Genomic DNA, 27,987 nt, shown 5'->3' with positions numbered 1-27,987 from the left:
TGGGGTTAAGCAAGGGCTCACCATGAAGTTGTTACAGTAAGTGTCACACTTTTAACATTTGAAGGGGGGGAGGTGCTGGTACTGCATACCCTGGAGTTCCCCCAGAAAAACTGCTTGTTCCTCAACTCTGAACTCATACTGTGTTATGAGTGAATTCCTATTGTTGTGTGGTTTTCAGGTCTCTACAGTACTATGTGCACATGAAGTATAGATAGGAAGCCCAGTTTCATTCATATTCATGCTGGAGGAAATTCCAGTATGTTCAATGAGACTGAGTCATGCCCAAACTGGCAAGCATAAGTTACCCCTATTCCTGAACTGGCAGTTGATTGTGGGCCCAAGTTTTGTGAATTAGGCCCTGAGTCACATGATCATGCTAGATTGCATTTGGAATAAGTGTATGCCTCTCCTTGCCCCATCATGTCCCTACCACCCCCTTTTTAGACTTACACTGGCTTATGTTTCACCAGTGGGAATTTATGCCCATATCTCCAGCTCAGCCAGCACAGGGAACTTAACCAGCATTGCCCTGGGTCAGCCCTGGGAAAATCTAACAACAACAACTTTATATGCCACCCATCTGACTGACTTACCCCAGTCACTCTGGGTAGCTTCCAACAAATTAAAACACAACACGACATCAAACATTTAAAATTTCCCTATACAGGGCTACCTTCAAATGTCTTCTAAAAGTCAGATAGTTGTTTATTTCCTTGACATCTGATGGGAGGGTGTTGCACAGAGCAGGTGCAACTGCTGAGAAGGCTCTCTAAACTCTCTTATCCGGACAGATCCTGGGCTTCGACCGCACTGCTAATTTGGAATATAGGATAATCTCCAACATTCTCATGTGTAAAGGAGAGATTGATTACTTCATCTTCCTATCTAACAAACCAATAGGCAAATTACATTTGCCATGATTTCTATGCTTTCTATGATACCCATATTTATAGGCCTAGGATGTCAGCAAGCAGAATTCCCAGGTATTTCTATTGTGTTGAACAAACAAGTGTACCATAATTAACACAACAGAATGAACATCACTTTTGCCATTCCATCGACCTGTGGTTACATCATTTAACATTTGACATTACCAATGAAATTGCAATCAGACACAACCATGAGGATATGGTAGAATTTGAAGGTTAAGTGTGCATAACAGTGGGAAACCAAAAAAAAGTTCCTTGCATGGTTAGAGGCAGGAAAAGAGTAAATAAAATAATAAACAGAAAATTGGATGAAAGTCTTCTCAGATCTTCTGGGGGCTGTAAAGCTTCCAAATTCCTCCAGTTCTAGCACTTTCAAACTTCTTCCATATTATCAATTCCCGTAAATTGTCATGCATTGTGAGGATGCTGCATCGTCATGTGAAATGTTGGAGGTCTCATAGGCAGGTTGCATGTACAATCGAGTAACAGATGCATAGGTTGTTGTTTCTGTTTTTCGGGGTGGTGATCGCTTGGAAATTGGGAAAAAAATAGTTACCTACTGATATTGGCTTTTTGGCAGAAGTAATTTGGGGTCAATTGTTGTTATGGCAAGAAAAAACTGCTCACCTATCTGGAATATATTTGTAGTTTTACATAGTATTCCAGGGTTCTTGGTACATAAGTGGACCCAGAGGGGGTATGAGTGGAGCAGGCTACAATAGTCCACTTCCTTGGGTAATACCAGGCCAATGCAGAGCTTGTCTGAGGCTCACGGAGGAAGTTTTGTTAGAATAAAGTTCTTGGCACAACAGTATAAGTCCCGCAGGCCCCTGGCGCCCCCTCAGCCAGCTTAGCCCTCCGAGTCCTGGGGCAAGTGTACTGGACAGCCTCCTACCCCTGAACAGTCCTGGGTTCAGGGGTAGGAGGCTGTCTGGTACACTTTATAAACTAGTCAAAGTCAGAATTGAATATGGTCTACTGTACCAAGACAGATCACCCCAGATTTGGCTGAGACATTTTACTCACCACTGTTTGATGGAGTCCCGTAAGTGTGGCATCTGAAGACAAATTCACAGTTAGTCTAGTCGCACAGTACAACTTCAAGGATGTGTATACGTATGTGTACTTATGTTTATTGTGTACAATTGTAACATTTATCAGCCTTTTAGGAGTGGTTCATCCCTGATCACCAGGCTCTTTCTTGAAGCTATCATTTGCTTCAAATACAGCAATGCCCATGCGGCTCCTCAAGGACCATTGCCATCACTGACACCTCCTGTCAGTCCTGCTAGTATTGAGCTTCTCCAGGAAAAGGTGTCTGAGAATCAGTCAGCACTGACACAAACATACCTCACAGGCCCCATTCGCTCACCAAAGTGCCAATTTGCTTTCCCAGTTTGCTTTCCCAGAGCAGAAACACCTCTCGTTTGCTATGTCAAGACTTGTTTCTGTCCTACTCTTCAAAAGGAAGAGGCAGGGTGTGTGTAGCTTCTTGGATCAATGTCTCAGCCCACACTTGGCCATGCAATTCATCTGCTGTGCCTTTACTCTTGTTTGCCTGGGTACCACCCAGGTCTATGCATTAAAGGGTTTGGCAGAAACAGAAAGTTTGAGTTCTTCATTCAACAGCAAGGGTCAGGAGTGGAAAGGCATGTTGGCTGGGTCTGATGAGAGTTATAATCCAACAGTTGACCTATCCTGAGAATGCATCTGACTAAGAGGTCAGGGAGGGCAACAGAAACAGTTGTATACTATAGGCCTGCAAAAATAGCTATCTGGAAATGAGTAACACATTCAAATTCAGCGGTTCTGGTAAAGCTACATTGAGAGAAGCCTTCCGAAATGGCTGTGTGGGTGTCACTGCTTGTTGAATGTGTCATGTGGGTGAGGAACCACAGTGAGAACATTCTTCCCCACAGCCCACAACTTCTATTTATAAGCCTATTCTACCAAATAATGTATTACAATTTTTGTAGGTAAGCATGAACCAGAAGCTTCACTGAATTAGAAATAACTGCAGAAAGATCTAGTTTCTCCTGGAGACACAAGGGTTTGCATCTGAGGTCATTGGAATGCAGCTACATAACAAAATAAAACCACTGTACCTTCCATTAGGTTTGGAGAGTGAAAGGATTTTTTAAAACTTAATTAAATTTGTGGTTTTCATGTTCTAGAACATAATATTTGTATCCTAAAACTAAATTCTGCCTTTCACACAGAAACCTCCAAGGGACTGTATAGCAATACTAAAAAGTAACACCTGAATTCAAAGTTCTTAATCCTTCATTTTAGATATTTCAAACGCATTTTACAGTCACTTGATTAGGTGAAGTGCATAACTCCCTTCCTTGTTTTTCAGCAGAAACATGTATATACTCGTTTTCAGAACATTATTCCACTGTCACAAAGTCTGCAAACTTAACTATTTAGACTAAAAAAGATAAAGCAGCTAAAAATTCTGCAGATCCTCTGATTGTGTGCTAGACTTTGTGGTTGTCATGACCCTCAGTCCAAAGGGAGAAAAGAATTATCTTACACTGAACTTCTTCAGAGGCCAGGTTTCTGCTGTTTTCCTTGTTTTCCCTAAGAAAAACAAGAGACAATTGCATTTGTGATGCTGCATATTTACTGATTCTGTAGGCAGAAAGCCTTTTCTGAGACGGATGAGATCTGCATTCCTTCACACAACCATGAATGATACAAAATACAGGAGATCTGAATGTTTAAACTTGGTTTAGTCACATGAAGCTTCAAATCTGATAAGAGCAGAAGCTTCAGTATGTAAGTGTTTAGGCAACAGCAGAAGACTCTTGTTAGTTCATTCATGTATTTTCTTCCCCTGTACCACTTTGATGATCTGAATCCCTCTGCTTTTTGTCCAACAGTGGTAGAGGGGAGTTGCAGAGACCTTCCCGGAAAAGTTTTTAGGAGAAAGTGTAAAAAACAAGAAACAAAAATCCTCACACATTCTTAACAATAGGGCTGAACAAAGAACATAGTGCATGAAAAAAGATCATTTTGCTATGTTACAATGACCTTGTTTTTGGAGTGCTTGGAATATATTCCCATTTTCTTTGTTTCTAAGCTGCTTTGAGCATAATTTAGTGTGTGTCTGTGGGAAAGTAGCATACAAATAAAGTGAATGAAGAAATGAAAATCTTACACGTGATCAAAAGGAATGTGCTCAGTGTTGGCTCCATCCTGCCTTGAAGATTGCTGACGACACAGCACTAAAACAAAAAAAGAAGAGAGGCAAAGAAACTGTCATAAATTAGGCATTTCAAAGGCGGAATTGAGGTCTGGATGGAATTTCCAAAAGGAAGTGCTTGTGGGGGGGCTGTTTCTGTAAAAAAAGAAAAAAAAGGTTGACAACTTCAGGGGTGGTTTTTACTTTTTATAATATGGTAACCCTATCACAAAATTGGAAGGAGGGGCCAATTTCATGAAGGAGGAGTGGCAGTTGAAGCCACTCTTATAAATGCTCACTCCTCCAAATGGATACTGTTAAGTTGTGGGTGAACATATCAGACGACACAGCAATTCTTCAAACAGCTCTTGTTTATTCACATGCCAGAACAGAACTGAACTGAAGGGTTCAGCCAGCCTGCTTATATAGAGCTCCACTACAATGCAACTGTAACCACTTTCTGTAACTATCGAATCAGTGAACGTCACTTTCGATCCCTTATTTGCATATGTGGACCTGAGTGAAAACTATCTACGGTATCCCCCTGCTGGCCCAGCGTGAGAACTTCAGTACATAACAGATACAATTTTCCCTAATAGAATTCAGTTTTGTACTTTCTTTTTGCTATCATATGCATGTTTGTGCACAATTTCTCCCATACCTGGGCACATAGAAATCTATGCACACAGATATTACTCTCCAACATTTTTGGTTGGAGACTTGCATTGCAAGTGTGTGTTTTGAAGGAAAACTGAGTTTCAGTTCACATATTGATCCTGTAAGTGTGAAATAGGTAAAGTAAAGGTACCCCTGCCCGTACAGGCCAGTCTTGACAGACTCTAGGGTTGTGCGCCCATCTCACTCAAGAAGCCAGGGGCCAGCGCTGTCCGGAGACACTTCCGGGTCACGTGGCCAGCGTGACATCGCTGCTCTGGCAAGCCAGAGCCGCACACGGAAACGCCGTTTACCTTCCCGCTAGTAAGCGGTCCCTATTTATCTACTTGCACCCGGGAGTGCTTTCGAACTGCTAGGTTGGCAGGCGCTGGGACCGAACAACGGGAGCGCACCCCGCAGCGGGGATTCGAACTGCCGACCTTTCGATCGGCAAGCCCTAGGCGCCGAGGCTTTTACCCACAGCGCCACCCGCGTCCCATGTGAAATAGGTAAGGTCACTTCAAATGGGAACAGAATTTCTTCCTCACCCCTACACAGTTATCAGATTTGCTGATACTTGAAAAATCAACCCTTTTTGTGGTAGATTATCATTGCTTCAGGTTACCATCACTCACCTTTCTTGACTAAAAGGTAGATCAAAAGTACCAACACCAGAATGGTAACACCCACAACTCCATATATAATTTTCTGATTTGACCCTGTCAAAAAAGAAGAGCAATCTGAATTTGATCAAAGAAGAATGAGCACTCACACTTTACATGGTGGGTGCCCTTTGTGGGATCGCACGCGGTGCTACAGTTCCCAGGGAACTTACTGGTAAACAGGGGCTGGCCTGCCTCTCAGCATTATTATTTGGAGGTTCACGTCCAGCCTCAGTAATCAAGTTTCTTGCTGGGAGTTGGGGCCAGTCCCATTTATATATAGGGAGTGAAGCTGAAAGTAGCCAGGCAGTCGGCTCAGGAGATTCTCCCACCCTCCCCTCCCTTAGTTTAATGTTTTCTTGTTTGCAGGTTAACTTAACTTAATGTCAGTGAACTACATGCGGGGATATGGGCTCGGCTGCTTGTGTACACATACATCTTGCAGTGCACCCCCATATCCCATTTACCCTGATGTGCCCCAGTTCCCCTGGCTGGGGGGGGGGGGGGCTGGGAGGTATATGCGCCCAAGGCCTAAGCCAAGGTCTTCTTACATTCAGAAGTTTAATAACGTTGTGGCCTAATTTTAATTCCATAACACGTTGTCAGAGTCTTTGTTCCTTTCTTATGAACCTTGGGGACTGTGGCTGTTGTGGCCTGGTCACGCAAAAAAGACTCTTCATTTTGTTTCCCTCACAAAGCCAAAATTGGCCCCACCTAAATCAGGCTAGGATTGCCATATATCTGGAAAATTCCAGATATGCAAGGAAATCAGATGCCTAAAAAGGTATCCTGGGGGAATTTTTGAATTTTAAGCAATGTCTGGATTTTCCTGTACATATGGCAACCAGTTTTTTTTTTTGGGGGGGGGGGGTTTCTGTCTGCCTGAGCAGTGGAAGGAATGTCCCCCCTTACATGGGATACCCAAAGCGTGCTTGTGCCCCCTGCCTTCCCACGTGCAGTAGCGCCAACTGAGGAGTAGGGGGATGGTGGAAAAGAAAGATGACTTGGTTATCCTGCCCTCACCTTCCTCCCTCCCGTGTGTTTTTTTGGAGGGAGGCTAAGGTGTCAGGAATTTTACTTTTTGAAATATGGCAAGCCTGAATCAGGCACTACTCCTCCCTCATATTTTTTGAATAAATAAACTATTTAGCCATTTTTCTCTGTACAGTGGTGCCTCTGGTTACAGACACCTCGGGTTACAAACACTTCAGCTTACAGACTCCGCTAACCCAGAAGTAGTACCTCGGGTTAAGAACTTTACCTTAGGATAAGAACAGAAATCGCGTGGTGGCGGTGTGGTGGTAGCAGGAGGCCCCATTAGCTAAAATGGTACCTCAGGTTAAGAACTGTTTCAGGTTAAGAACAGACCTCCGGAACGAATTAAGTTCGTAACTAGAGGTACCGTTGTATAGCCAACCAGCTTGATTGATGGCAATCATTGGTCTTTGCCAAAAAAAGGAGAAAAATTCAGACACTGACATCAAGAGTGCTATCAAACTTTCTACAGTGGCAAAAAGATTCTATTACTGTGGTCTCAGGGTATTAACGATCAGTGATGGGAAATGATAAAAAATGTTTTCTTTTCATGATTGTGCTTGAGTATAAATTGCATTATTTTGTTTCTGTGTTAAGATTTAAAATGGCATACTAAAACAATCAAACAAATAAATAAATAAGTAAATATTTTTACTCAATAATGCTGCTTACTTACCATTGGAATATAATGTATATATTAATGTGCATCATTACAAACGGTTTCATTTGAACTAAAAATCAATGGCTATGCCTAAGAGCCACTCATTTAATTGGGCTTACTCAAAGTATGACTTAGCTGGATGGAAGAACACATGTAACCTTTCATGCGCTCTTTAGAAAAAACATGATGTGCCAAAAGAAATGAAACAAAATGGACTGATCTAAGCCCCATCCCTAGACGCTAGGGATGATAAGCTGCCTAATAGCAATACCTATTTTTAATCAGCCATTAAACAGTGTTCCTGGAGAAGTGTTGTCATCTCCATGCTATTGGCCAGATTCTCCAACATTGGTTGCATAGGTGAAAAACAGCACCTATTTTCATTTAGATAAATGAATGTGCTCCAGGGAAGTCTCAACATGCTCTGTGGCTATGATTAACTGTTGTGGTAGGAGAATAGAAACCAAATGGATGAAGAATGAAATTAACTATGCTGGAATATGGCATGACTGTCTAGCTGGAACTCTAAACAGGACTATCCCATCATGCAACATTCTCTTGCAGGTTCCTTCCTAGTTTGATCATTTCTACAACCTTACCTGACTGGACAATCACATTCTGAGCAACACTGAGGGCAGATGTCTTCTCTTGGTTCTTTGCATCCTTCTGCTGGTAACCACAGGAATATTGGCCAGCATTCTTTGGCAATGCATAGACGATGTATTGAGCATTTTGAGATGTTGCTTTCTTGAATGAAACAGGAGCCCCATCTTTACAGAGAAAGAATCTGGTCACCACAACCTTTGATGGAGCCACACATAGTGCTGAGATAGTTTCCCCTTCAGGAACCAAAGTTGCGTTCAAGAATAAATCAGGAGCAGGAAGTTCACCTAGAGAACAAACGGAAGAAATAAATAAAGAGCATAAGTGAATGCAGAGAGTAAGTGAAAATGTTTTTGCAATGGACCGAATTAGAGTGCTTTATCAGCATTATTTTTGTCTTACCGTATTGCTTTTTAGCACTTTTTTCATAATTGTTTGTTGTATACTGCCTTTAATTATTTCTTTTGGGGGAAAGTGGCATGCCAGTGCTCTATTCTGTTTTTTTATTATTATTTAAAGCATTTAATGCCGTCTCAATTTTCATTTAGAAATTTGGGGTTGTAAACTCTCAATTTAATTATTTAAAAGGTGAGCAAAAAGATCCAAGATGGTGACTGAGACAGGAGCCTAGTCAGAGCTCCTGCCTTCAATTAGGCTTTTAAGTAGTTTTTAGCCACTTCCTGATTCTAATCTCACATTTTTAACATCTTCCTGGCTGCCTTACCACCTCTCCTTGTTTTTAGTTTATTGCTTTATTGTTTTACTGCTCAACCTGACACCCGATGAAGCCTGCCTCTGTCACTGACTTGCAGTTTTGTCTACTGGCTAAAATTTTGGACTAAAACATTGCTGTGAAGACTCAGCTCAAGCTTGATAGATCTCTGCTAACTTTACTGGAATGACTGCCAGAAGGAAAAAAATGAGGCAGGAATAGCCCAAACAGCATAATTGGGACTCACAAATCCTCTAAAGCAGAGACGCAGCTGAAAATCGACACCTTCATCCTCAGCTTGGAAACCGAACCAATCATAAGTAATGATATCACGGGAACCCCCTCCCTTTCAGGGAGGCAATGAGACAATCCGACGCAGAGGTTAGGAACAAGAGGGGTTCCCCCTATCCCAAATGCTGGCCCACCCATCTCTTTAGAACAAGACAGTGGATTTCTAGCATACACCCCTACCAAGAAATTTGCATAATGTCTCCAGAAACCATGGTCTTAGTTCTTCAAAGACTGAATGAAATTCTGACCAAATTATTTAATATAGAGCAAAATCTGGACACGTGCTCCCCCTCCACAAACTCTCAAATGGTTAAAAGGATGACAAGGCACAGCTGCATCATCAATCCAACAACCCAAGTCCTGGATGTAACAAGATCTTGCCAAGTCCTTCAAAGGAATCAGATAATGCTCGAGATTCACCACAATGTGCACAGATGGACGAAACACAGGTGAATCATGACATCCCTATCCCAGCTTCTGAACTGCCACTATCAAAAAGTAGATCTGGAAAAATTCTACTTTCTGCCTAGCATAAGAAATACCATACGTTTACTTATCACTTTTAGCAAACCAGCCCTCCCATCCTGACTTATGCAGATGAAAAACATCTTATGGAGGACTCACTCCCTTCCCCTGAAAAGGGTCTTCAAGGATGAAACAGTGAGACAGCTTATCTCTGGCAGAGAATCACAGCCAATGTTGAAAAGTGAAACTAAATTAAATAACAGAAATGCCAGTTGCATGATGGGGGAGAATAAAACCCTGAGTTTAGAACTACAAGAGCTGAAGAGGAGATTAGTAAGCATAAAGTCAGAAATTTCAACTCTAGACATAAGGACACTGGAACTGGAAACACAACATTTAAATATGTCCAACAGCTCCCCATCATGAAGAAGGCCATGTGTGCATCTGACTGATCTCTTCCCAAGTGACAGAGATGAAGAGGGGGACTCTGGCAACCCTGATACTCCCATGCTAATAACCTTCAAGGAACCCCATGTCACTGACAGGCAGTTGGAACCACACAATAGTACCCAGGCTACACACAGACTTTTGCCTAATGCCTCCAAAACTCATGATCCAACTGGTGCCCAGATACTCACCCTTAAACAGGAGGGCCAGCTTTCTCCACTACCTCTCTGGCAGAACAGGACAAATGAGGTCCCTGCTCAGGAAGTTGGCTCTTTGCTAATCAATGATCCCCACTTTGTAGCACATGCCTCCCTAATACTTCCAAAGGCACAGAAGAAACTAATAGCCCCCCAACCACCCCATGAGGGAAAGAGGGACTGACAGCCAACAGGCCAGCATAAGGTCACCCTCCTAACCTGGAATGTAGCCAGATGGGCTGCATCTATCAGGGATACTTGCTTCACTGATTTTCTATCCCAACATCACATCATCTTGATTCAGGAAACCTGGGCCAGGGATGACATATCATTAAATGGATATAATTCCTTTACAACCGGAGCTGAACTGGGAAGAGGCTTGGCAGAGCAAAAGGGTGGTTGGGGACCTTTATCTCTACCAACATTGGCTCTACACCAAGACCCCTCCCCTCCCTTAAGACACTTGCCATGGCTACTATACTCCACCTCAATGAGAAGGCTCTACTATTTATAAATGCCTACATGCCCCCAATGTGCCAGAAATCTGATATCAGAGCCCAATGGAGTGAGCTGGAAGGATACATTGCAGACCTCATCCTACAGAACCCTAATGCAATGGTGGTGCTGGGAGGGGACATAAATGACAGACTAGGACTGAATGACCAAACCCTATATACACGGTTCAGCCATACCCCACCAGATCTGGAGATCGTAGGCCTGCTAACAACACAAGCCTCAAAAGACCAAATGTCAAACTTTACAGGTCTCTGCCTAGCACAAATATCCTTCAAACTAGGTCTTTACATTTTAAAGGGTGCCCTTGGAAAGGACCATCCAGCTGAGTTCACCTTCTTGTCTGGAATCGGGATGAGTGCCATTGATTACATTATTGTCTCTGAGGACCTTCTCCAATACGTAAACAAAATAGAGGTCATACCCAGATTCAAGAGTGACCATTTCCCAGTCTCACTCCACCTAACAGAAATCACACAGAAGGAACATAGTGAGGGCAATTCCCAGCCCACTTTAATACCTGTGGGGAAAACACATCGCTGTGCCAAATGGACACCCCAATTAAATAAAAAAGTAACCAAAATGCTGAACGCAGAATGATGCACAGAATCCTTAAAGTCAGATCGCTTACAGTCCATCCGAGCTACCCTGATATCAGCTGAGTCCCCAGAGGCCCTCCTGACAGCCTATAAGGACCTGACTCAAGAACTGCATCAACATCTCAACAGAACAGAGCAGAGACATCACCAACACCACTCCAAACCATGATTCGATAAGGACTCCATTGCTATAAAAAAAGCTCTTATAAACTCATATGAAGCATTTGTTTCAAATGAAATTCATACAGCTACACCGGACCTCCTCCACTATAAAAGGCACTATAATCAGGTGCTAGCTCTCTCTCTCTCTCTCTATATATATATATATATATGGAAACAGAAAGAAATAACTGGACACAGGTTATCTAGGCAGCCAAATCCAAAAATTCAGCTCACTTCTGGAAGATCATAAGGCTCTCCCAACCTAACAAACCATTAGTGGCAGAATCCTATATCCCGTCAAGGATTTGGGAGACACATTTTCAGGAACTCTACAGGGATAGAGCTGATGGGGAAGGCCAAATTCCTGAAAGCATAGTGAACCTCCCAAAGTGGGGCCCAGTAACAACAGAAATCAAGTGGTGGCTGCACGGCAGCAGCAGGAGGCCACATAAGCTAAATTGATACCTCAGGTTAGGAACAGTTTCAGGTTACGAACGGGCATCCAGAACGAATTAAGTTCTTAACCAGAGGTACCACTGTATTACATAGACATACGGGCCAGGTTTATCCTGCCTATCCTGCAAAAATCCTCAGGACATACAGAACAACTTAACATCTCCCTACTACTCCAGGATGAAAACCCAGATGCAGTGGCGTAGCGTGGGGGGTGCAGGGGGGCCAGCTGGACCGGGCGCAACATCTGGGGGGGCGCACTCGCACTCGCAGCTCTCTGCCCCTACCTGGCTCACTCACTCTCTCTCACTGCAGTGCTGGCTGTGCAAATCCGATCCGAGCCGCCGGGTCGCCGCCCACTGTGGAGGGGAGGGTGCCAGGCGTGCGGTGCGGAGAGAGAGCGAGGGACTATCTGGGGGAGGGACAGTGCAGCGGGGGGGGGGGCGCAAATTACTTGCCTTGCCCCGGGTGCTGACAACCCACGCTACGCCACTGCCCAGATGTCACATACTCAGTTGCTAGATTTTGCGCTGCCATGATGGATATTCACCGAAGGATGGTTTGTGTCACAAACCAGTCCTAAACTGAAGGCCCATATTGCAAGACCTGTCTTCGCCTTAAGTTTGGCTTCTTACAGTTGTTTTAACTGCATGTTTTTTTATTTGTTTTTTCTTAGCTTTTATCTGTTTTAATTATCAGTCTTTATCCATCCATTATCAGTGTTTAATCTCATATTTTATTCACATGTTTTATACTATGCTTGTTTCTTTGTCCTTCTTTGCTCTAACAATGATCTGTTTAAATCCTAAGCTCTATTTTATTATATGTTTTTCTTATGCTGGTCTGTGACTGTAATAAAGTTCATTCATTCATTCAAGAGCATAAATGAATCCAGAGAGTAAATGAAAATGTAGTTGCTGTGGAGGGTGCACATTTGAATAATCATGTAGAATTAGATTGTTTTATCACCGTTATTTTTTTATTACTGTATTGCTTTTTAGCACAAATTTTCATAATTATTTATTGTATATTGCTTTAAATTATTTCTTTTTGGGGGAAACAGGCATACAAGTGTTCTACTCTGTTTTATTTATTTAAATTTATTTATTTATTTATTTATTTATTTTATTTAAAGCATCTTAACACCCCTCAATTTTTATTTAGAAATCTGGGATTGTAGACTCTCAAATTAATTGTTAAAAGGGTATGGAAGATAAATACTTAGGTGAGCAAAATATATCTTATGAGGCAATCCTATGTCAAGGTTCCAATAGGATGATATTTTTAAGGATAAAACAACTCTCTAGCTCCAGCCCACATGAGTTGCTTAAATAAGGAGGCCCTTCAGAGAGTGGTTTTGCTCTCTAAAGCCCCTCCTAGCCTCATTTAAAAGCAGGCAGTGTAAGATGTGAGAGAAAGTCAGAATATCTTTAGTAAGTGGTCAGAATGTGAGGGAAGGAGGGTTCAACCAAGCTTAAAGGGGAGGTTTGGGCAAGATATGAGGGGATAGGCAAGGGTGTGAGTGAGGGGTAAACGGAGGAGAGGTTAGCAAGGTGGAGGGGATGGAGGGCTGAAGGGATTGGTGAGCTGAGAAAATGTGGGTGGCAGCCTCTAGTACATTCCATATTTTCTAGCTTGATGATGAAACAAAACATCCCTGACTTTCTTTGACAATGAACATTTAGCATTAGACATGTGGTTCGAGTAGAGGAAGAAACACACACCATTCTCTGCAATCGTGCACACACTAGCGCACACAGTCTTGCACAGTCTCAAACTCACCTGCAGAAGTGCAAAGTTCTGAATCTTTGTCATCACCCAAACACCAGTGATTTGCAAGCAGAGCACCTGCAATAACATCCATGCAATATGTTTATAATATATTTTAACAAGTAAACACAAGGACAGAGCAGTATTTCAGTAATTCTCCATACCTGCTATTTTGGCTGCAGTCTCTTTGGAGTGGCTTTAGTGTTTTCTAGCAATGCCTGGTAGTTTCCAGTTATGAAAATCATACACATATAAATGAGAGTCAATGTAATGACATATAATTGCCAGGTTTCCTCTATGTCAGAGCACCTCCTATTCTGCTGCAGGTTTTTTTCTTGGTGCAAAAGGGTGCATGGGGTTGAAAGAGATTAAACAAGCATGTCAGAATGCAGAGCTGAGGAGAAACCAATAAAATTTGCCCTTTCCCATGTGTTTCACACTGTTCCCTCTACTAGGTAAAGGTAAAGGGACCCCTGACCATTAGGTCCAGTTGTGACCGACTCTGGGATTGCGGTGTTCATCTCGCTTTATTGGCCGAGAAAGCCGGCGTACAGCTTCTGGGTCATGTGGCCAGCATGACTAAGCCGCTTATGGCGAACCAGAGCAGCGCACGAAAACGCCGTTTACCTTCCCGCCGGAGCGGGACCTATTTATCTACTTGCACTTTGATGTGCTTTCAAACTGCTAGTTTGGCAGGAGCAGGGACTGAGCAATGGGAGCTCACCCCGTCACGGGGATTCAAACCGCCAACCTTCTGATTGGCAAGTCCTAGGCTCTGTGGTTTAACCCACAGCGCCACCCGCGTCCCGTTCCCTCTACTAGCACTTCTTTAATTTGTACATTTAGATTATGTTGTGCAACCCAGTCATTCTTAAACTGAAATCCTTTATTCTCTTGCAGATAGTAATAGAAGATGATGAAGAGGAAGAAGGGGGGAAAAGAAGTTAGATGTTTTCATGAAATGTCCTCCCCAAGCTGAAGAAGAAGGCCTTATTTCAGTTTATTTTTTAAAATGTCTGTTGAAAACAGCTTGGCTTTTCTGCAGTCCTCAAGGGGGGGGGGTGTCAAAGCATTAGGATCACCCACTCCTGCCCTGCTGTCCACCACCACCAATCACGCTGATCCCCCTCTCACACAGGGACATGTTCCCTCACATGCTCCAGAATTTCCCAGATAAAACATGTCAGTTTCACCATCTCAGCTAAGTCCACTAATTTTAACAACCACTCTTCCATTCTTGGTAATGATGAGTAATTCCATCTTTGACACAAACACACACATTCCTAGGAAAGCTCTGATGGGAATTATGAGGTTTACTTTCCCCAGATCAAATTGCCCTCCCAGTTTCCCAAACTTACAAAGAACCCAGAAGATATTCATCAGGGCAGAGCAGGAGTTGGCTTCCCAGTATGATGTTTGTCCACTCTTCCCCACTTCTGACTCTCTGCTCCTTCTACTTCTCTCACAGATGAGACGGAAATCATCACGACTTTTGCAGCATGCATGCTTCTATCCCCTCCCCTGGGGAACACCCCCACATGTGGCTGCAGATACGATTCAAGGATGTATAATTTTACACCATTCCTTCTGGTGAACTATTCAACATATCTGTGACCCTCAGGAACATTCAAGATAATATTTGATGGTCAGAAAGGCAGCTTTTCATCCGTTATCCTACTTTCCCCTACCAGAAGGTGCTGTGAAAATGTGTAGATTAGTTCACATGAAAGAGAGAAGAATCAGACATTAATTGTGGTGAAAATTTTGTTATTGGGAAATAAATAGGAAATCAACCCTCCTTGAGAACAGTATTCCCTCAAGATAAAGTGGATGGGGTTGCATACCAGCAGCCTATGCCCATGATAGATCTAAAGCAGTGGTGTCCAAACTTTTTTCAAAGAGGGCCAGATTTGATGAAGTGAAGGGCCGTGAGGACCAGCCAAAGGGCCAACCATAGTTGCTGACCTTTTTTAGGATTGAGGTTATTGGGCTTTTTTTAGGATTGAAGTTGTTGAGGTTTTTTAATGATTTTACCCCACAGGGGCCAGATTAAGCCAATCGGTGGGCCGGATTAGGCCCCCGAAATGGACTTTGGACATACCTGAGCTAAAGCATGTACACACCCATGCACACAAACCACCCCCAAGGTAACATGGCCTATAAAGAAGGGAGAGTGCCTGGCCTGCATTGTGAGACCTTGTGGGCCACTTTTATGCCACAGGGCCTTGATCCCTAATCCAGGAGTTTCTGATCTTGGAGTGGAACGCGCAACAGTTTTGTAAGGCAAGTGACCTGGTCCTTCCTGCTGTCTGGCTGCAGGTTTCATCTTATTACATTCCATCTCAGCTGTGAAGGATTCAGCCATTCTATTAGTATCCCTATGGAAAAGGGCTCCAGCTTCCTTGAAGATGTTGAAGTGGTAATTTCTGTGAGCCTTTAGACTGGTTTAGGAAGATTATTTCTCTGCCCCAAAGAAAAGCAACAATTTCCGAATTAATCTGAGAGAAGTTCATCAAAACTTACTCATATCTTATTATTCCATTGCTGTGTTTCCTCCCCCCCCCCCCCTTTTCTTTATGGCAATTCAGTATAAGGATTCTCATGACTGGAAAAGAATAAAACATTGGGGGGGGGGACTTGGCTCTTTATATGACAGGGTCCCCAGGTAACTCAAATGTCTAGTGGGTGGATTGTTTCTTTTGCTCAAAGCACTATGGCAAGATCTGCTGAGATCGGGAGTTTGGGATGCAATGGGTTAAGCCAGATTATGTCCCCAACCCTGGCTCAGTCAAAGGTGTAATTTGCTCAACGCAGTTCAACCAGGGCTCTGCCTGCTGAACCAAAGCTAGCTGAGACAAGGCCGGTGTAACTTCCTAAAATGAGCATCCCAGCAGCATGACATGAGCAAGACCTAGAAGGGAGAGTTTAGGCTGGATCCTAAACCCATTCAGCTAGATCATGTGACCTGGCAATCTGCCATAATCATGCTTTTAAAGGGTTGTATTCGTCTGGCAGGGTTAAGTAGAGCAGCAGCTCTGCTTCTAAAATGAGGCTCGGATCTGATAAAACTTCATGCTGCTTTAACTTTGGTTTGCTTTACTATAACTTTTTTCTGCAAACGTTTGCTTCCTAATATGATACCCACCTCTACAGATACAGGAAGCTCATGAGAGGCAATGATGTACTTGGAAAAACAGAACTGCAAAAATTAAACATAGCCATTAAGCCAAACTATTAGAAAAACATTGATAAAAACCTCAAAGGAAGGAAGTGTATTCATCAAAATAGATGTTAGGCTGAACCAGTGTAGTAAAAGAGTCTACAATAAATCTAAGTGCTATTTTTGGGCCTCACTGCTTTCCCTTTCCCTCCTTTTACTGCTCTTTTAATATTTTAGCTTATTACTCAAGTTCACTTTTCACAGCTGTAACAACAACAGCCTTTCTCATGAGAGAGTTCATGTCAGCAAAAATCACTAGAACAACAGAATATTCTGAAAGTGATCATAACATTTCATAAACATTATTGTATCATAGTCCCACCTCCCTGTCACTGATATGCAAACTAGAGGGCCCATCACCCTGTTTAGCAAGCATCTGAAGTGGCCCTGTCCATGTGCCAACATACTGCAGAGAGTGAGCGTGGGAAAGCTGTGGCCTTTGAGATGCTGGTGGACTCCATCTCTCATCTGCCTCAGCCAGCATGTCTTATGGCAAAGGAAAATGGGAGTTGTAGTCCAACAGCATCTGGATGACCACAGCTTGATACAGAATCTGGGGTCAATCCACAATCCTGGGACACTTCCCAGCTTGCACTTCTTTCCTCAGAAATAGGCACTGCTCATGCAACGTACATGAAAGGAGTAATGACTTCAAGTCTTCCAAGTAAAGGGAGGCTGGGGAGATGGTCTGTAAGGTGTTCCTGTGAGGAGGAGACCTACGAAATTGCTCTTCATTTGGACTGACTACCTCAGCAGCACAGAGATGAGGGGGTGCAAAGCAAGGCATGACAGAGAAAGTACTAAGGACACGGTTCCTTGCAGGATTCAGTTTGGGGACTCTATTAAAGCAGAGCTGCTTTTTCAACAGTCATGTTAAGACTGAGCCTTAAATGGGAACTTCCCTGAGGCTATTTTGGCCTTCTGTGAGAAGGACCAGTTCCCTTAAATGGACTCTAATGAACATTGACTCTGACAGTGAAGGAGGCTGATCCCCTCAGCATCCTAGAAGAGCAGCACAACCTCAACTGGTTGGATAGATACCAGCACAATGCAATCTACTTCTGCAAGTGCTTCTGATTTGGTATGTACATCTGGACAATTTTGTTTCTCCCACCTGGAATCCCTGGTCATAAGATGGTATACAGCATAACAGTGCTTTCACAGTGTTTCACCCATTTGAAAATCTTTGGCTGCTCATTCCCACTTGCTTGTGTCTTGGGAGGACTGAGGTGTGTAATAAGAATGCATTTGTGAATGAGAACTATTGAGGAGCCAGGAGGGAAGTTGCCATAGGCTGGATTGTTTTTACACTGGTGTGGGAAGCCTCCAGTCCATGAGCACAACAAGGCCCATCACGTCTCCTCCTTTGGCTGACCAAATTATGGGAGCCCTCTCCACCCATCCTAGACCTGACATCCTCAGCTTGTTTCTGATTTTAACCTTTCAATATGGTTCTTACTATGTGGGTTTATGTACCATTGTTGTAAACCACTCTGATATATGCGTATGAATATCAGCATATGAATATTTTTCTAAATAAATAAAGCCAGGCCTTCAATGAAACAATTGGGAGCTTCACTTGGGCCCCCCAGTTGTCCCCTTTGCTGGAGCAAAGCATGCCTTGCTCAAGGAGAGGGGAGAAGTTTCTCCTTCCCAGTGTAGCTCTTTGAAGCCGTGATGTGCTGTTCCTTTGAGTCTTTAGTTTTGGAGATAGAAAAGAGTGTTATGAAGTGGCTTGCAAAACACAGGGCTGCCAACCTCCCTTCCTTGCTTTCTGGTTCCCATGTTTGGATAATGTCTGAAGGAATTTTAACAGAATTACGTCATGTGACAGACAGGTGGGTTGCCCTGGCCATCTATCAAAGTTGACTAATGGGGTTGGACCCCAAAAGGTCCCCACCATGGTTTACCTGCTGAAGATCCCTATATAATTGTTTTTTCTATTTGTGTATCTTTTTCTATACTCCTTTACATAGAATGTGGTCTTTGTAAACATAGCATACACCAGGTGGCTAACATATTATAGAAATACGGCACAATTCAAAGCAACATAATAGTGAAACAATTTATTTGGCAGAATTACAAATAATATTTTAAAACATAGGCATGTTAAAATAAGCAGCAGATAATATAAATCCCAGCAGATAAAAGGCTATACATTGATGTCCATTAATTAATACTACGTAGACATCTTTGCTGTATTGTTTTCAGTACCTGCTATAAAAACTTCTGGAACCCATGCCATTTATTGGAACCTTAAAGGTCAAAACCAGTACTTGAACTCAGCATAGCAAAATACTGAAAACATTATTGTAAGTGAATAAATGGATGAGGTTAGGAGGATAGACAAAGAACAGTCTGGAGGCATTTTTTTTTTCTTCCAGTGGGATTACCTAGTTTCTATGTCTGACCAAGGAGCAATTACACTTTTCCATGAAATAGGTGATGATTGGCGCTGAGACCAGGAGAAGAAGCACCAATAAGGAGCGGAGAATCCAAATATAGAGAGATATTGTCTGACCTGGATTGAATAGAAAAAAAATCAGAAAGGTTTTTGTGTCTATTCAGATATGACCAGATACAGATAGATAAATCAGCAGATAGACGTTAACAAGTTCCCTACAGTTTGATGCTTGGTGGAAGAATGTACAAGTGTATCATAACACTTTTCCTACTCTGATTATATACTCCTATTGATTTTCTCAAATAGGAACATGTTGGCAGCATAGAATGACTGACATAGCAGCTAAACAAAGGTTTGGTTTAGAAATTCACCTGAACCTAGCTTTGTGGTTCAACCTCTTCCACTTAATCTTAATTTGTAGTCAAGGATGGTCCTATTGTTAGCAAAAACCTGGGTTGAGATGACATGGTAAGGAAAATGTTGGCATAGCTGTTTTGCTTTGCAGTACTAAAAGGGCATAAGGATTAATGCAACTATGCACATAGCTCAAAATATTTTCATGCCTACAGTGGAAAATTGAGAGGCGTGAATAAAGTACCCCAGCTCATGGAATAAAGATGTACCTATCATTTACCTCCCTCCGTGGAATAGGGAAAACTGGTTACATCTATGCTGATCATTTAGAAATTCTGTGCCATCAGACGCCATCAAGGCACTCTGGAGGAACTCACTCCCCTTGATCTACAGAAACAATCATCCATACATTTTTCACGATCTATTTGTTCAGAGTTGAGTGTCAAACCTTATGCAACCAAAATGGCACCTTACACACTCAAGGCATGTGCTAGTTGTATGTAAACAGATGAAAAACATTTCTGAAAACACTGTAAGGTTTGAACACTGTAATCTCAAAAGCAGATCAGGGAGGTCTGAACATGTTCTGTGGCTATGAAATACTGATAAATTATTGTGGTGGGGGGATAGAAACCAGATGGATGGAGAATGAAATGGACTATGCTAGAGTATGGCATGGCTTATGGCATGGCTGGCTAGCTGGAACCCTAAACAGGACTATCTCACCATGCAACATTCCCTTGCAGGTCCCTGACAATCTTACCTGACTGGACAATCAGATTCTGAGCAACACTGAGGGCAGATATCTTCACTTGGTTCTTTGAATCCTTCTGCTGGTAACCACAAGAATAATGCCCAGCATTCTTCGGCGATGCGTAGACTATGTATTGAGTAATTTGGCATATTGCTTTCTCGACTGAAACAAGAGCCCCATCTTTACAGAAGAAAAATCCAGTCACCACAACCTCTGATGGAGCGAAACATAGTGCTGTGATAGTTTCCCCTTCAGGAACCAAAGTTGCGTTCAAGAGTAAATCAGGAGCAGGAAGTTCACCTAGAGAATGAACAAATGGAAGAAATAAGGAAAAAGCATAAATGAATGCAGGGACTAGGTGAAAATGCAGTTGCAATGGAGGGTGAACATTTGAGTAATCAATCGGCATTAGATTGCTTAATTACCATTATTTTGTTTACTGTATTGTTTTTTAGCACTGTTTTTTTCCATAATTGTTTGTTGTATACTACCTTTAATTATTTCTTCTTGGGGAAAGTGTTAAGCAAGTGTTCTAGTCTGTTTTATTCATTTAAAGCATTTTAATGCCACTTCAATTTTTATTTAGAAATTTGGGCTTATAGACTCTCAATTTTATTCTTAAAAAGTTATAGAAGATTAATAGTTAGGTGAGCAAAAAGATCCTATGAGGCAATCCTATGTCAAGGACTTTTGCAGAATGCATGCTTCTATCCCCTTCCTCTAGGGGACACCCTCAAATTTGGCTGCAGCTACGACTCAAGAATGTATAATTTTTACACCATTCCTTCTGAAGAACTATTCAATGTATCTCTGACCCTCAGGCACATTCACTTAGAGAATATTTGATTGTCAGAAAGGCAGCTTTTCATCCGTTATCCCATTTAACACCCACCAGAAACCCCTCTGAAAATTAGTAGCTTAGTTCACATGATAGAGAGAAGATTCAGACATTAATCATGGTTGGAAATTCCTTCTAAGGATATAAGTAGGAAACATTTTTCCAGCATAAAATGAGTGGGGCTGCAAACAAGCAGCTAATGCCTAAGAGGGAGCTAAAGCATGTACACTCCCATGCACACAAACCAGCCCCATGTAGCCTGACCACCCCCAAGGCCTATAAAGACTGCATTGAGAGACCTCATGGGCCAGGTGTATGCCACAGGTTCTTGATCCCCATTCTAGCTATTATATACTCCTGTTGATTCTCTCAAATAATATAAATCAGTCAATTTCTATTATCTAACTTGTGGCTGATTTCTTTTAATCATTCTTTGCCCAGGCAGTCACATTACATGACCCATGAGAGAAGAAAATAGTCAGACTGCACATCGGTGATGGGATAAAATCAGGCCAAATCTTTATTGACAGCAGCAGGCAAGGCAAGGGATGGCATGGCTTCGGGTCCCAGGATCAGATCATCATTCCATAAGCCCCATGTTGAAGGAATGTATCAGCTGGGTTTGGATCACTCCAGACCTGTATGACGGGAGTCGGCCAGAGTTAAACCTTGCCGTGGTGCAAGCCAAGCAAGCAAGGTCTCACTGGAGCACCAGGCTGCAGTTTTCAACCAGGCAGATACTGAACCGATGCTTGGAGTTGCCATGGTCAGTCCTCTCCTCAGGCCTCTTATGGGGCCCACCACTATACTCTCAAAGCAAAACGACTGTGAGCTCCAGGGGAAGGAGACTTATGTAAGCTTCCTCCTCCCGTCTTCAGCAAGGGTTAATGGGGCAGCTTTTTCCCATGAGACCATCACACAGAGAAAAGATACTGAGCAAAACCTTATCCAGTATTTTGCTGCAATCTATGGGCCACAGTGCCGCTGGGCAAAGGTGTCCCATGCTTATTGGGCACGGAATGGGGCATAAAGTGATATGGTGAAAAGCTTGAACAAATAGCAAGAAAGCCAGTAAGGAGTGATGCATTTCCCTGACTCTCTGTAGCCAACTGGCTCTTGATTGATGGCAATCATTTGTATTTCTCAAAAAAGGAGAGAAATTCAGACATTGACATCAAGAGTGCTATCAAACTTTCTCCAGTAGCAAAAAGATTCTATAAATGTGGCATCAGGGTATTAATGATCTCTGATGGGAAATGAGAAAAATAATGTTTTCTTTTTGTGATTGTGTTTGAGTATAGATTGCATTATTTTGTCTTTCTGTTAAGATTTAAAATGGCATACTAAAACAAACAATAAGATAAATAAATATTATTACTCATTGATGCTGTTTACTTACCATTGGAAGGACAATTACCTGGGCAGGAAAAAACATGGACAATATCAGAAAAGCATGGCTCATCAAAACATCAAGAAACACAAAGCTCTCATAAATGTGCTCTTATCAAGGCAGTGGTGCCAAACCGAACTGTGGAGCAGAACACAACTCCTGATTGGATCACAAACTTCTCTGGATTTTTTAATGTGGTTTTACCACAAAAGGGACACACTTTATATGTATTTTAATATAACAGGTGTATTTTATTTGGAAATTCATTGAAAAGCACTGGTAAGATGCATATTTTGAGGAATGCATACAAAATGTGTACATTAATGTATATATTATGGTTCATCATAACAATGGGTTTGATTTGAACTGAAAATCAATTGTTATGACTAAGAATCATTCATTTCATTACACCTACTCAATGTATAACTGAGCTGGATGGAAGAACATATGTAACCTTTCATGCACTCTTTAGAAAAACATGATGTGCCAAAAGAAATGAAACAGGATGGACTTAGGCTGATCTAAGCCCCATCCCTAGAGGCTAGACACATAAATCATGAATATTTTTAACAGGTTGCAAAAGCATCACTCTCTGATAAGCTGCCTAACAGCAATGCCTATTTTTAATATGCAATTAAACAGTGCCCCTGGAGAAGTGCTATCATCTCCATGCTATTGGCCTGATTCTCTAACATTGGTTGCATAGGTGCAAAACACCACCTATTTTCATTTAGATAAATATATGAATGTGCTCCAGGGAAGTCTGAACATGCTCTGTGGCTATGATTAACTGTTGTGGTAGGAGAATAGAAACCAAATGGGTGGGGAATTAAATGGACTGTGCTGAAATAAGGCATGGCTGGCTAGCTGGAACTCTGAACAGGACTGTCCCACCATGCAACATTCTCTTGCAGGTCCCTTCCTAGACTGATCATTTCTACAACCTTACCTGGCTGGAGAATCAGATTCTGAGCAACACTGAGGGCAGATGTCTTCTCTTGGTTCTTTGCATCCTTCTGCTGGTAACCACAGGAATATTGGCCAGCATTCTTCGGCAAAGCATAGACGATGTATTGAGCATTTTGAGATGTTGCTTTCCTGAATGAAACAGGAGCCCCATCTTTACAGAAAAAAAATCTGGTCACCACAACCTCTGATGGAGCCGTACAGAGTACTGTGATAGTTCCCACTTCAGGATCCAAAGTTGAATTCAAGAATAAGTCAGGAGCAGGAAGTTCACCTAGAGAACAAACAGAATGAATGAATGAATAAATAAATAAATAAATAAATAAATAGCATAAGTAAATGCGGAGAGTAAGTGAAAATGTAGTTGCAATGGAGGGTGAGCATTTGAGTAATCATGTGGAATTAGATTGTGTTATCACCTTTATTTTTGTCACTGTATTGCTTTTTAGCACTCTTTCCCCCCATAATTGTTTATTGTATACTGTTTTTAATTATTTCTTTTTGGGGAAAGTGGCATGCCAGTGTTCTACTCTGTTTTATTTATTTAAAACATTTTAATGCCGCCTCAATTTTTATTTAGAAATTTGGGGTTGCAAATTCTCAATTTAATTCTTAAAAATGTATAGAAGAAGGAAGAAGGGTTCAGCCAAGCTTAAAGGGGAGGTTTGGGTAAGATATGAGGGGATAGGCAAGTGGGTGAGTGAGGGGTAAATGGAGGAGGGGTTAGCCAGGTGGAGGGGATGGAGGGCTGGTGGGATTGATGAGCTGAGAAAGTGTGGGTGGCAGCTTCTAGTACATCTCATATTTTCTATAAGCTTGATGATGAAACAAAACATCCCTGACCTTCTTTGATAATGAACATTTAGCATTAAACATTTGGAATGAGTAGAGGAACACCCCCCCACACACCATTCTCTTCAATTCTGCACACACATAAACACACAGACTTGCACAGTCTCAAACTCACCTGTAGAAGTGCAAAGCTCTGAATCTTTGACATCACCCAAACACCAGTGATTTACAAGCAGAGCACCTGCAATAACATCTATGCATTAGGTTTATAATATGTTTTAACAAGTAAACACAAGGGCAGAGCAATGATTTAATAATTCTCTCAATCTGTTATTTTTGCTGCAGCCTTTTGGATTGTCTTAAGTGTTTTCTAGCAATCCCTGGAAGTCAGATGTGAAGCAACCCGCTCTGGTACCCAGAGCGGTGCTCGTCTCAGGGGGCGTGGCGTGCATCCTGGGGGTGTGGTGCACCGCCAACGGGGCATGGTGCACCGCCCGGGGGGGGGCATGGCAAACAGCATGTGCCCTGGGGGTTGCCGCCGATCAGGGGGTCAGTTTTTTGTCACACCCCCCCTTTGGAATGGCACCCGGAGTGAGCCCCGCCCTTGGAACGCCCCTGCTGGTAGTTTCCAATTATGCAAACAATACGTATATAGTTAAGAGTTAATGCAAAGGCATATAATTGCCAAGATTCCTATATACCAGAGCACCCCCTATTCTGGTGCAATTTTTTTTCTGGGTGCAAAGGGAGTGCATGGTGTGTGAAAGAGATTAAACAAGCATGTGCGGATGCAGAGCTGAGGAGAAACCAATAAAATTGCCCTTTCCCATGCATTTCACACTGTTCCTTCTCCCAACACTTCTTTAATGTGTACATTTACATTATGTTTTATAACCCAATCATTGTTAAACTGAAATCCTTGGTTCTCTTGCGGGTAGTACTGGAAGAAGAAGAAGAAGAAGAAGAAGAAGAAGAAGAAGAAGAAGAAGAAGAAGAAGAAGAAGTTAGGTGTTTTCATGAAATGTCCTCCACAAGTTGAAGAGGAAGGCCTTATTTCAGTTTATTTTTTAAAATGTATGATGAAAACAGCTTGGCGTTTCTGCAGTGCTGGGGGACAGTCCTTTCAAAAGATCTAAAGACATAGGCAGTTTAGGATACAGCAGATCTCTCCGTCAGCTGGGCTCACCATGCAGTAAATCTCTCAAGCTCAGACAAAGATATGCTCATCATAGCTTTTTCAGCAGGGGGTTGGTCCACTGTCCCGCAGACTTTGTGGGGGAGCGGACTATACTTTGGAGAGAAAAAAACAAATGATTTTTGCCTGCCTGCAAAGAGGCCTGAAGATGCTTCACTTTACCTGTCCCACTTGTCATTCCAATAGCTGCAGTTGGGCTTCCCCAGCCAGCCAGGCGCCCTGGCGGGGTAGGAAGCTGCATTGGCCAGCAAAGACAGAAGCAGCAGCCCTGGCAGAGGAGCCGTGGATGCAAGTAGGGGAACCAGGGTGTCACCAGAGTGTCACCGGAGCTTTACCCACCACCTGCTGCTGCTGTTTCCCAAGAGGCACTGTGGAGAAGAAGACAGAGTCGCCTGCCAATCCACAAGCTGTAGCTGCGGCCACCACAATGACCCGCCTGAATGCCATGGGAGGAATGAAGGAGGGAGGGAGGCAGGTGGCAGTGAAGAAAGTGCGTGAGGAAGCGGTGCAGAGGAGGCAGGAAGGGTAAACTGAAGGAGAGGGAGGAGGAGTAGGAGGAAAATGCAGCAGCAGCTGGCAGCTGGTGTCACACCCCCCCCCCCTTCACAGTGCTGCCCTGCTGAGGCGGGCAGGCGCCCAGTATGGGACAAGATTGCTCCGTCCCTGAGGAGAAAAGCACTGCCGTGTGAGGGTGAGGAAGGGAGAGAGAGGAAAAGAATGTGCGCATTGGCAACACACGCGTTGCCAATCCATGCGGCAATTCCCCGACCGTCCGCGGGCCAGATCTAGAAGGCAATTGGGCCTGATGCGGCCCGCGAGCCTTAGTTTGTCGACTTATGCTGTAAGTTCCCCAGAAGGCTGTTGCAGGGATGTGGCAAGGAGCAGGTGACTTAAACTGGAACTGAAGTTCATTCAAATCAGTTTTGAGTCCTGTCAACCTCACACAGAACAGTATTTTTAAGGCTTGTTTTTCCACTGCCTCACTTAGGCAGAGCAGCAGCCCTTCTGAAAATGGGCTGGATCTGGTGTATCTTTAACTCGCTTAACTTGTGCCAGTATGCTTTATACCATCTTCTGCGTACAACTTAGAATCTATAATGGAAGCATCAGGGAACCTATCATCATACAGCTTTCCACATTCCCAAAACTACAGATCTGGACAAAGTTGTTGAGTTTTTTCTTTTTGGGGGGTGGTGTGTGTCAAAGTTTTACGATCACCCACTCCCCACCCTGCCATCCACCACTGCCAATTGCACTGATCCCCCTCTCACACAGGCATGTGCTCCCTCACATGCTCCAGAATTTTCCAGATAAAACATGTCAGTTTCACGAACTCAGCTAAGTTGAATAATCTTAACAACCACTCCTCCATTCTTGGTAATGATCAGTCTTTCCATCTTACAAACACACACTGTCCTAGGAAAGCTCTGATGGGAATTATGGAGTTTACTTTGCCCAGATCTTTCAAGAGGTTGACCATATCTACAAATTCCCTTCCCAGTTTCCCAAACTTACAGAGAACCCAGAAGAGATTCATCAGGGCGGAGAAGGAGTTGGCTTCCCAATCTGATGTTTGTCTACTCTTCCCAACCTCTGACTCTCAGCTCCTTCTACTTCTCTCACAGACAAGACGGAAATCATCACGACTTTTGCAGCAGGCAGCTTCTATCCCCTCCCCTGGGCAACACCCCCACATGTGCAGCTACCACTCAAGGATGTTTAATTTTATACCTTGTCTTCAGGTGGACTATTCAAGGTATCTATGACCCTCAGGCACATTCACTTAGAGATAATATTTGATGGTCATAAAGGTAGGTTTTCATCCGTTATCCTATTTACTCCCCACCAGAAACCCCTCAGAAAATGAGTAGATTAGTTCACATGATAGAGAGAAGATTCAGACATGAATTGCTGTGAAAAATTCATTCTAGGGAAATAAATAGGAACCCGCCCCCCCGCCGCCAGACAGTATTCCCTTAGAATAATGTAGATGGAGCTGCATACAAACAGCCCACGCCCAAAATGGAGCTAAAGCATGTACACACCCATGCACACAAACCACCCCCTAGGTAACCTGGCCTATAAAAAGGGGAGAGTACTTGGCTTCATTGTGAGACCTCGTGGTCCACGTTTATGTCACAGGGCCTTGATCCCTAGTCCAGCAATTTCTGATGTTAAAGTGGAAAGAGCAACCATTTTGTAAGGCAAGTGACCCTGGTCCTTCCTGCTGTCTGGCTACCAGTTTCATTTTATTACATTCTATCTCAGCTGTGAAGGATTCAGCCATTCTATTAGTATCCCCATGGAAAGGGGCTCCAGCTTCCTTGGAGATGTGGAAGTGGTAATTTCTGTGAGCCTTTAGACTGGCCTAGGAAGATTATTTCTCTGCCCCGAAGAACTGCGACAATTTCCAAATTAATCAGAGAAATTCATCAAAGCTTACTTATAGCAAAATATTGTTCCATTGTTCATTTCCTTTTTCAGCTGTGGGTTAAACCACAGAGCCTAGGACCTGCCGATCAGAACGTCGGCGGTTCGAATCCCTGTGACGGGGTGAGCTCCCGTTGATCGGTCCCTGCTCCTGCCTACCTAGCAGTTCAAAAGCATGTCAAAGTGCAAGTAGATAAATAGGTACCACTCCAGCAGGAAGGTAAACGGCGTTTCCGTGCGCTGCTCTGGTTCGCCAGAAGCAGCTTAGTCATGCTGGCCACATGACCTGGAAGCTGTACGCCGG

General features: G+C 43.0%; 1 protein-coding gene across 1 annotated transcript; it reads right to left on the bottom strand.

The window, feature by feature from the left end:
• Positions 1–46: 46 nt before the first annotated feature.
• LOC310663432 (uncharacterized protein) lies at positions 47–26,892 on the bottom strand. Its single transcript, XM_083411260.1, has 8 exons — positions 26,769–26,892; positions 13,353–13,418; positions 7,728–8,018; positions 5,406–5,489; positions 4,093–4,159; positions 3,466–3,512; positions 1,956–1,987; positions 47–1,458 (listed from the first exon to the last, which is right to left on the bottom strand). Exons 1-8 carry the CDS (start codon positions 26,788–26,790, stop codon positions 1,321–1,323), a joined length of 747 nt encoding a protein of 248 aa, XP_083267386.1. The 5' UTR covers positions 26,791–26,892; the 3' UTR covers positions 47–1,320.
• Between the last annotated feature and the right edge of the window lie 1,095 nt (positions 26,893–27,987).

The sequence above is a fragment of the Podarcis tiliguerta genome (genome assembly GCF_965153285.1).
Source record: "Podarcis tiliguerta genome assembly, chromosome: 13".
Taxonomy (NCBI): Eukaryota; Metazoa; Chordata; class Lepidosauria; order Squamata; family Lacertidae; genus Podarcis; species Podarcis tiliguerta.
The sequence above is the reverse complement of the archived record's forward strand: the minus strand, read 5'-3'. Positions and strand labels throughout refer to the sequence as shown.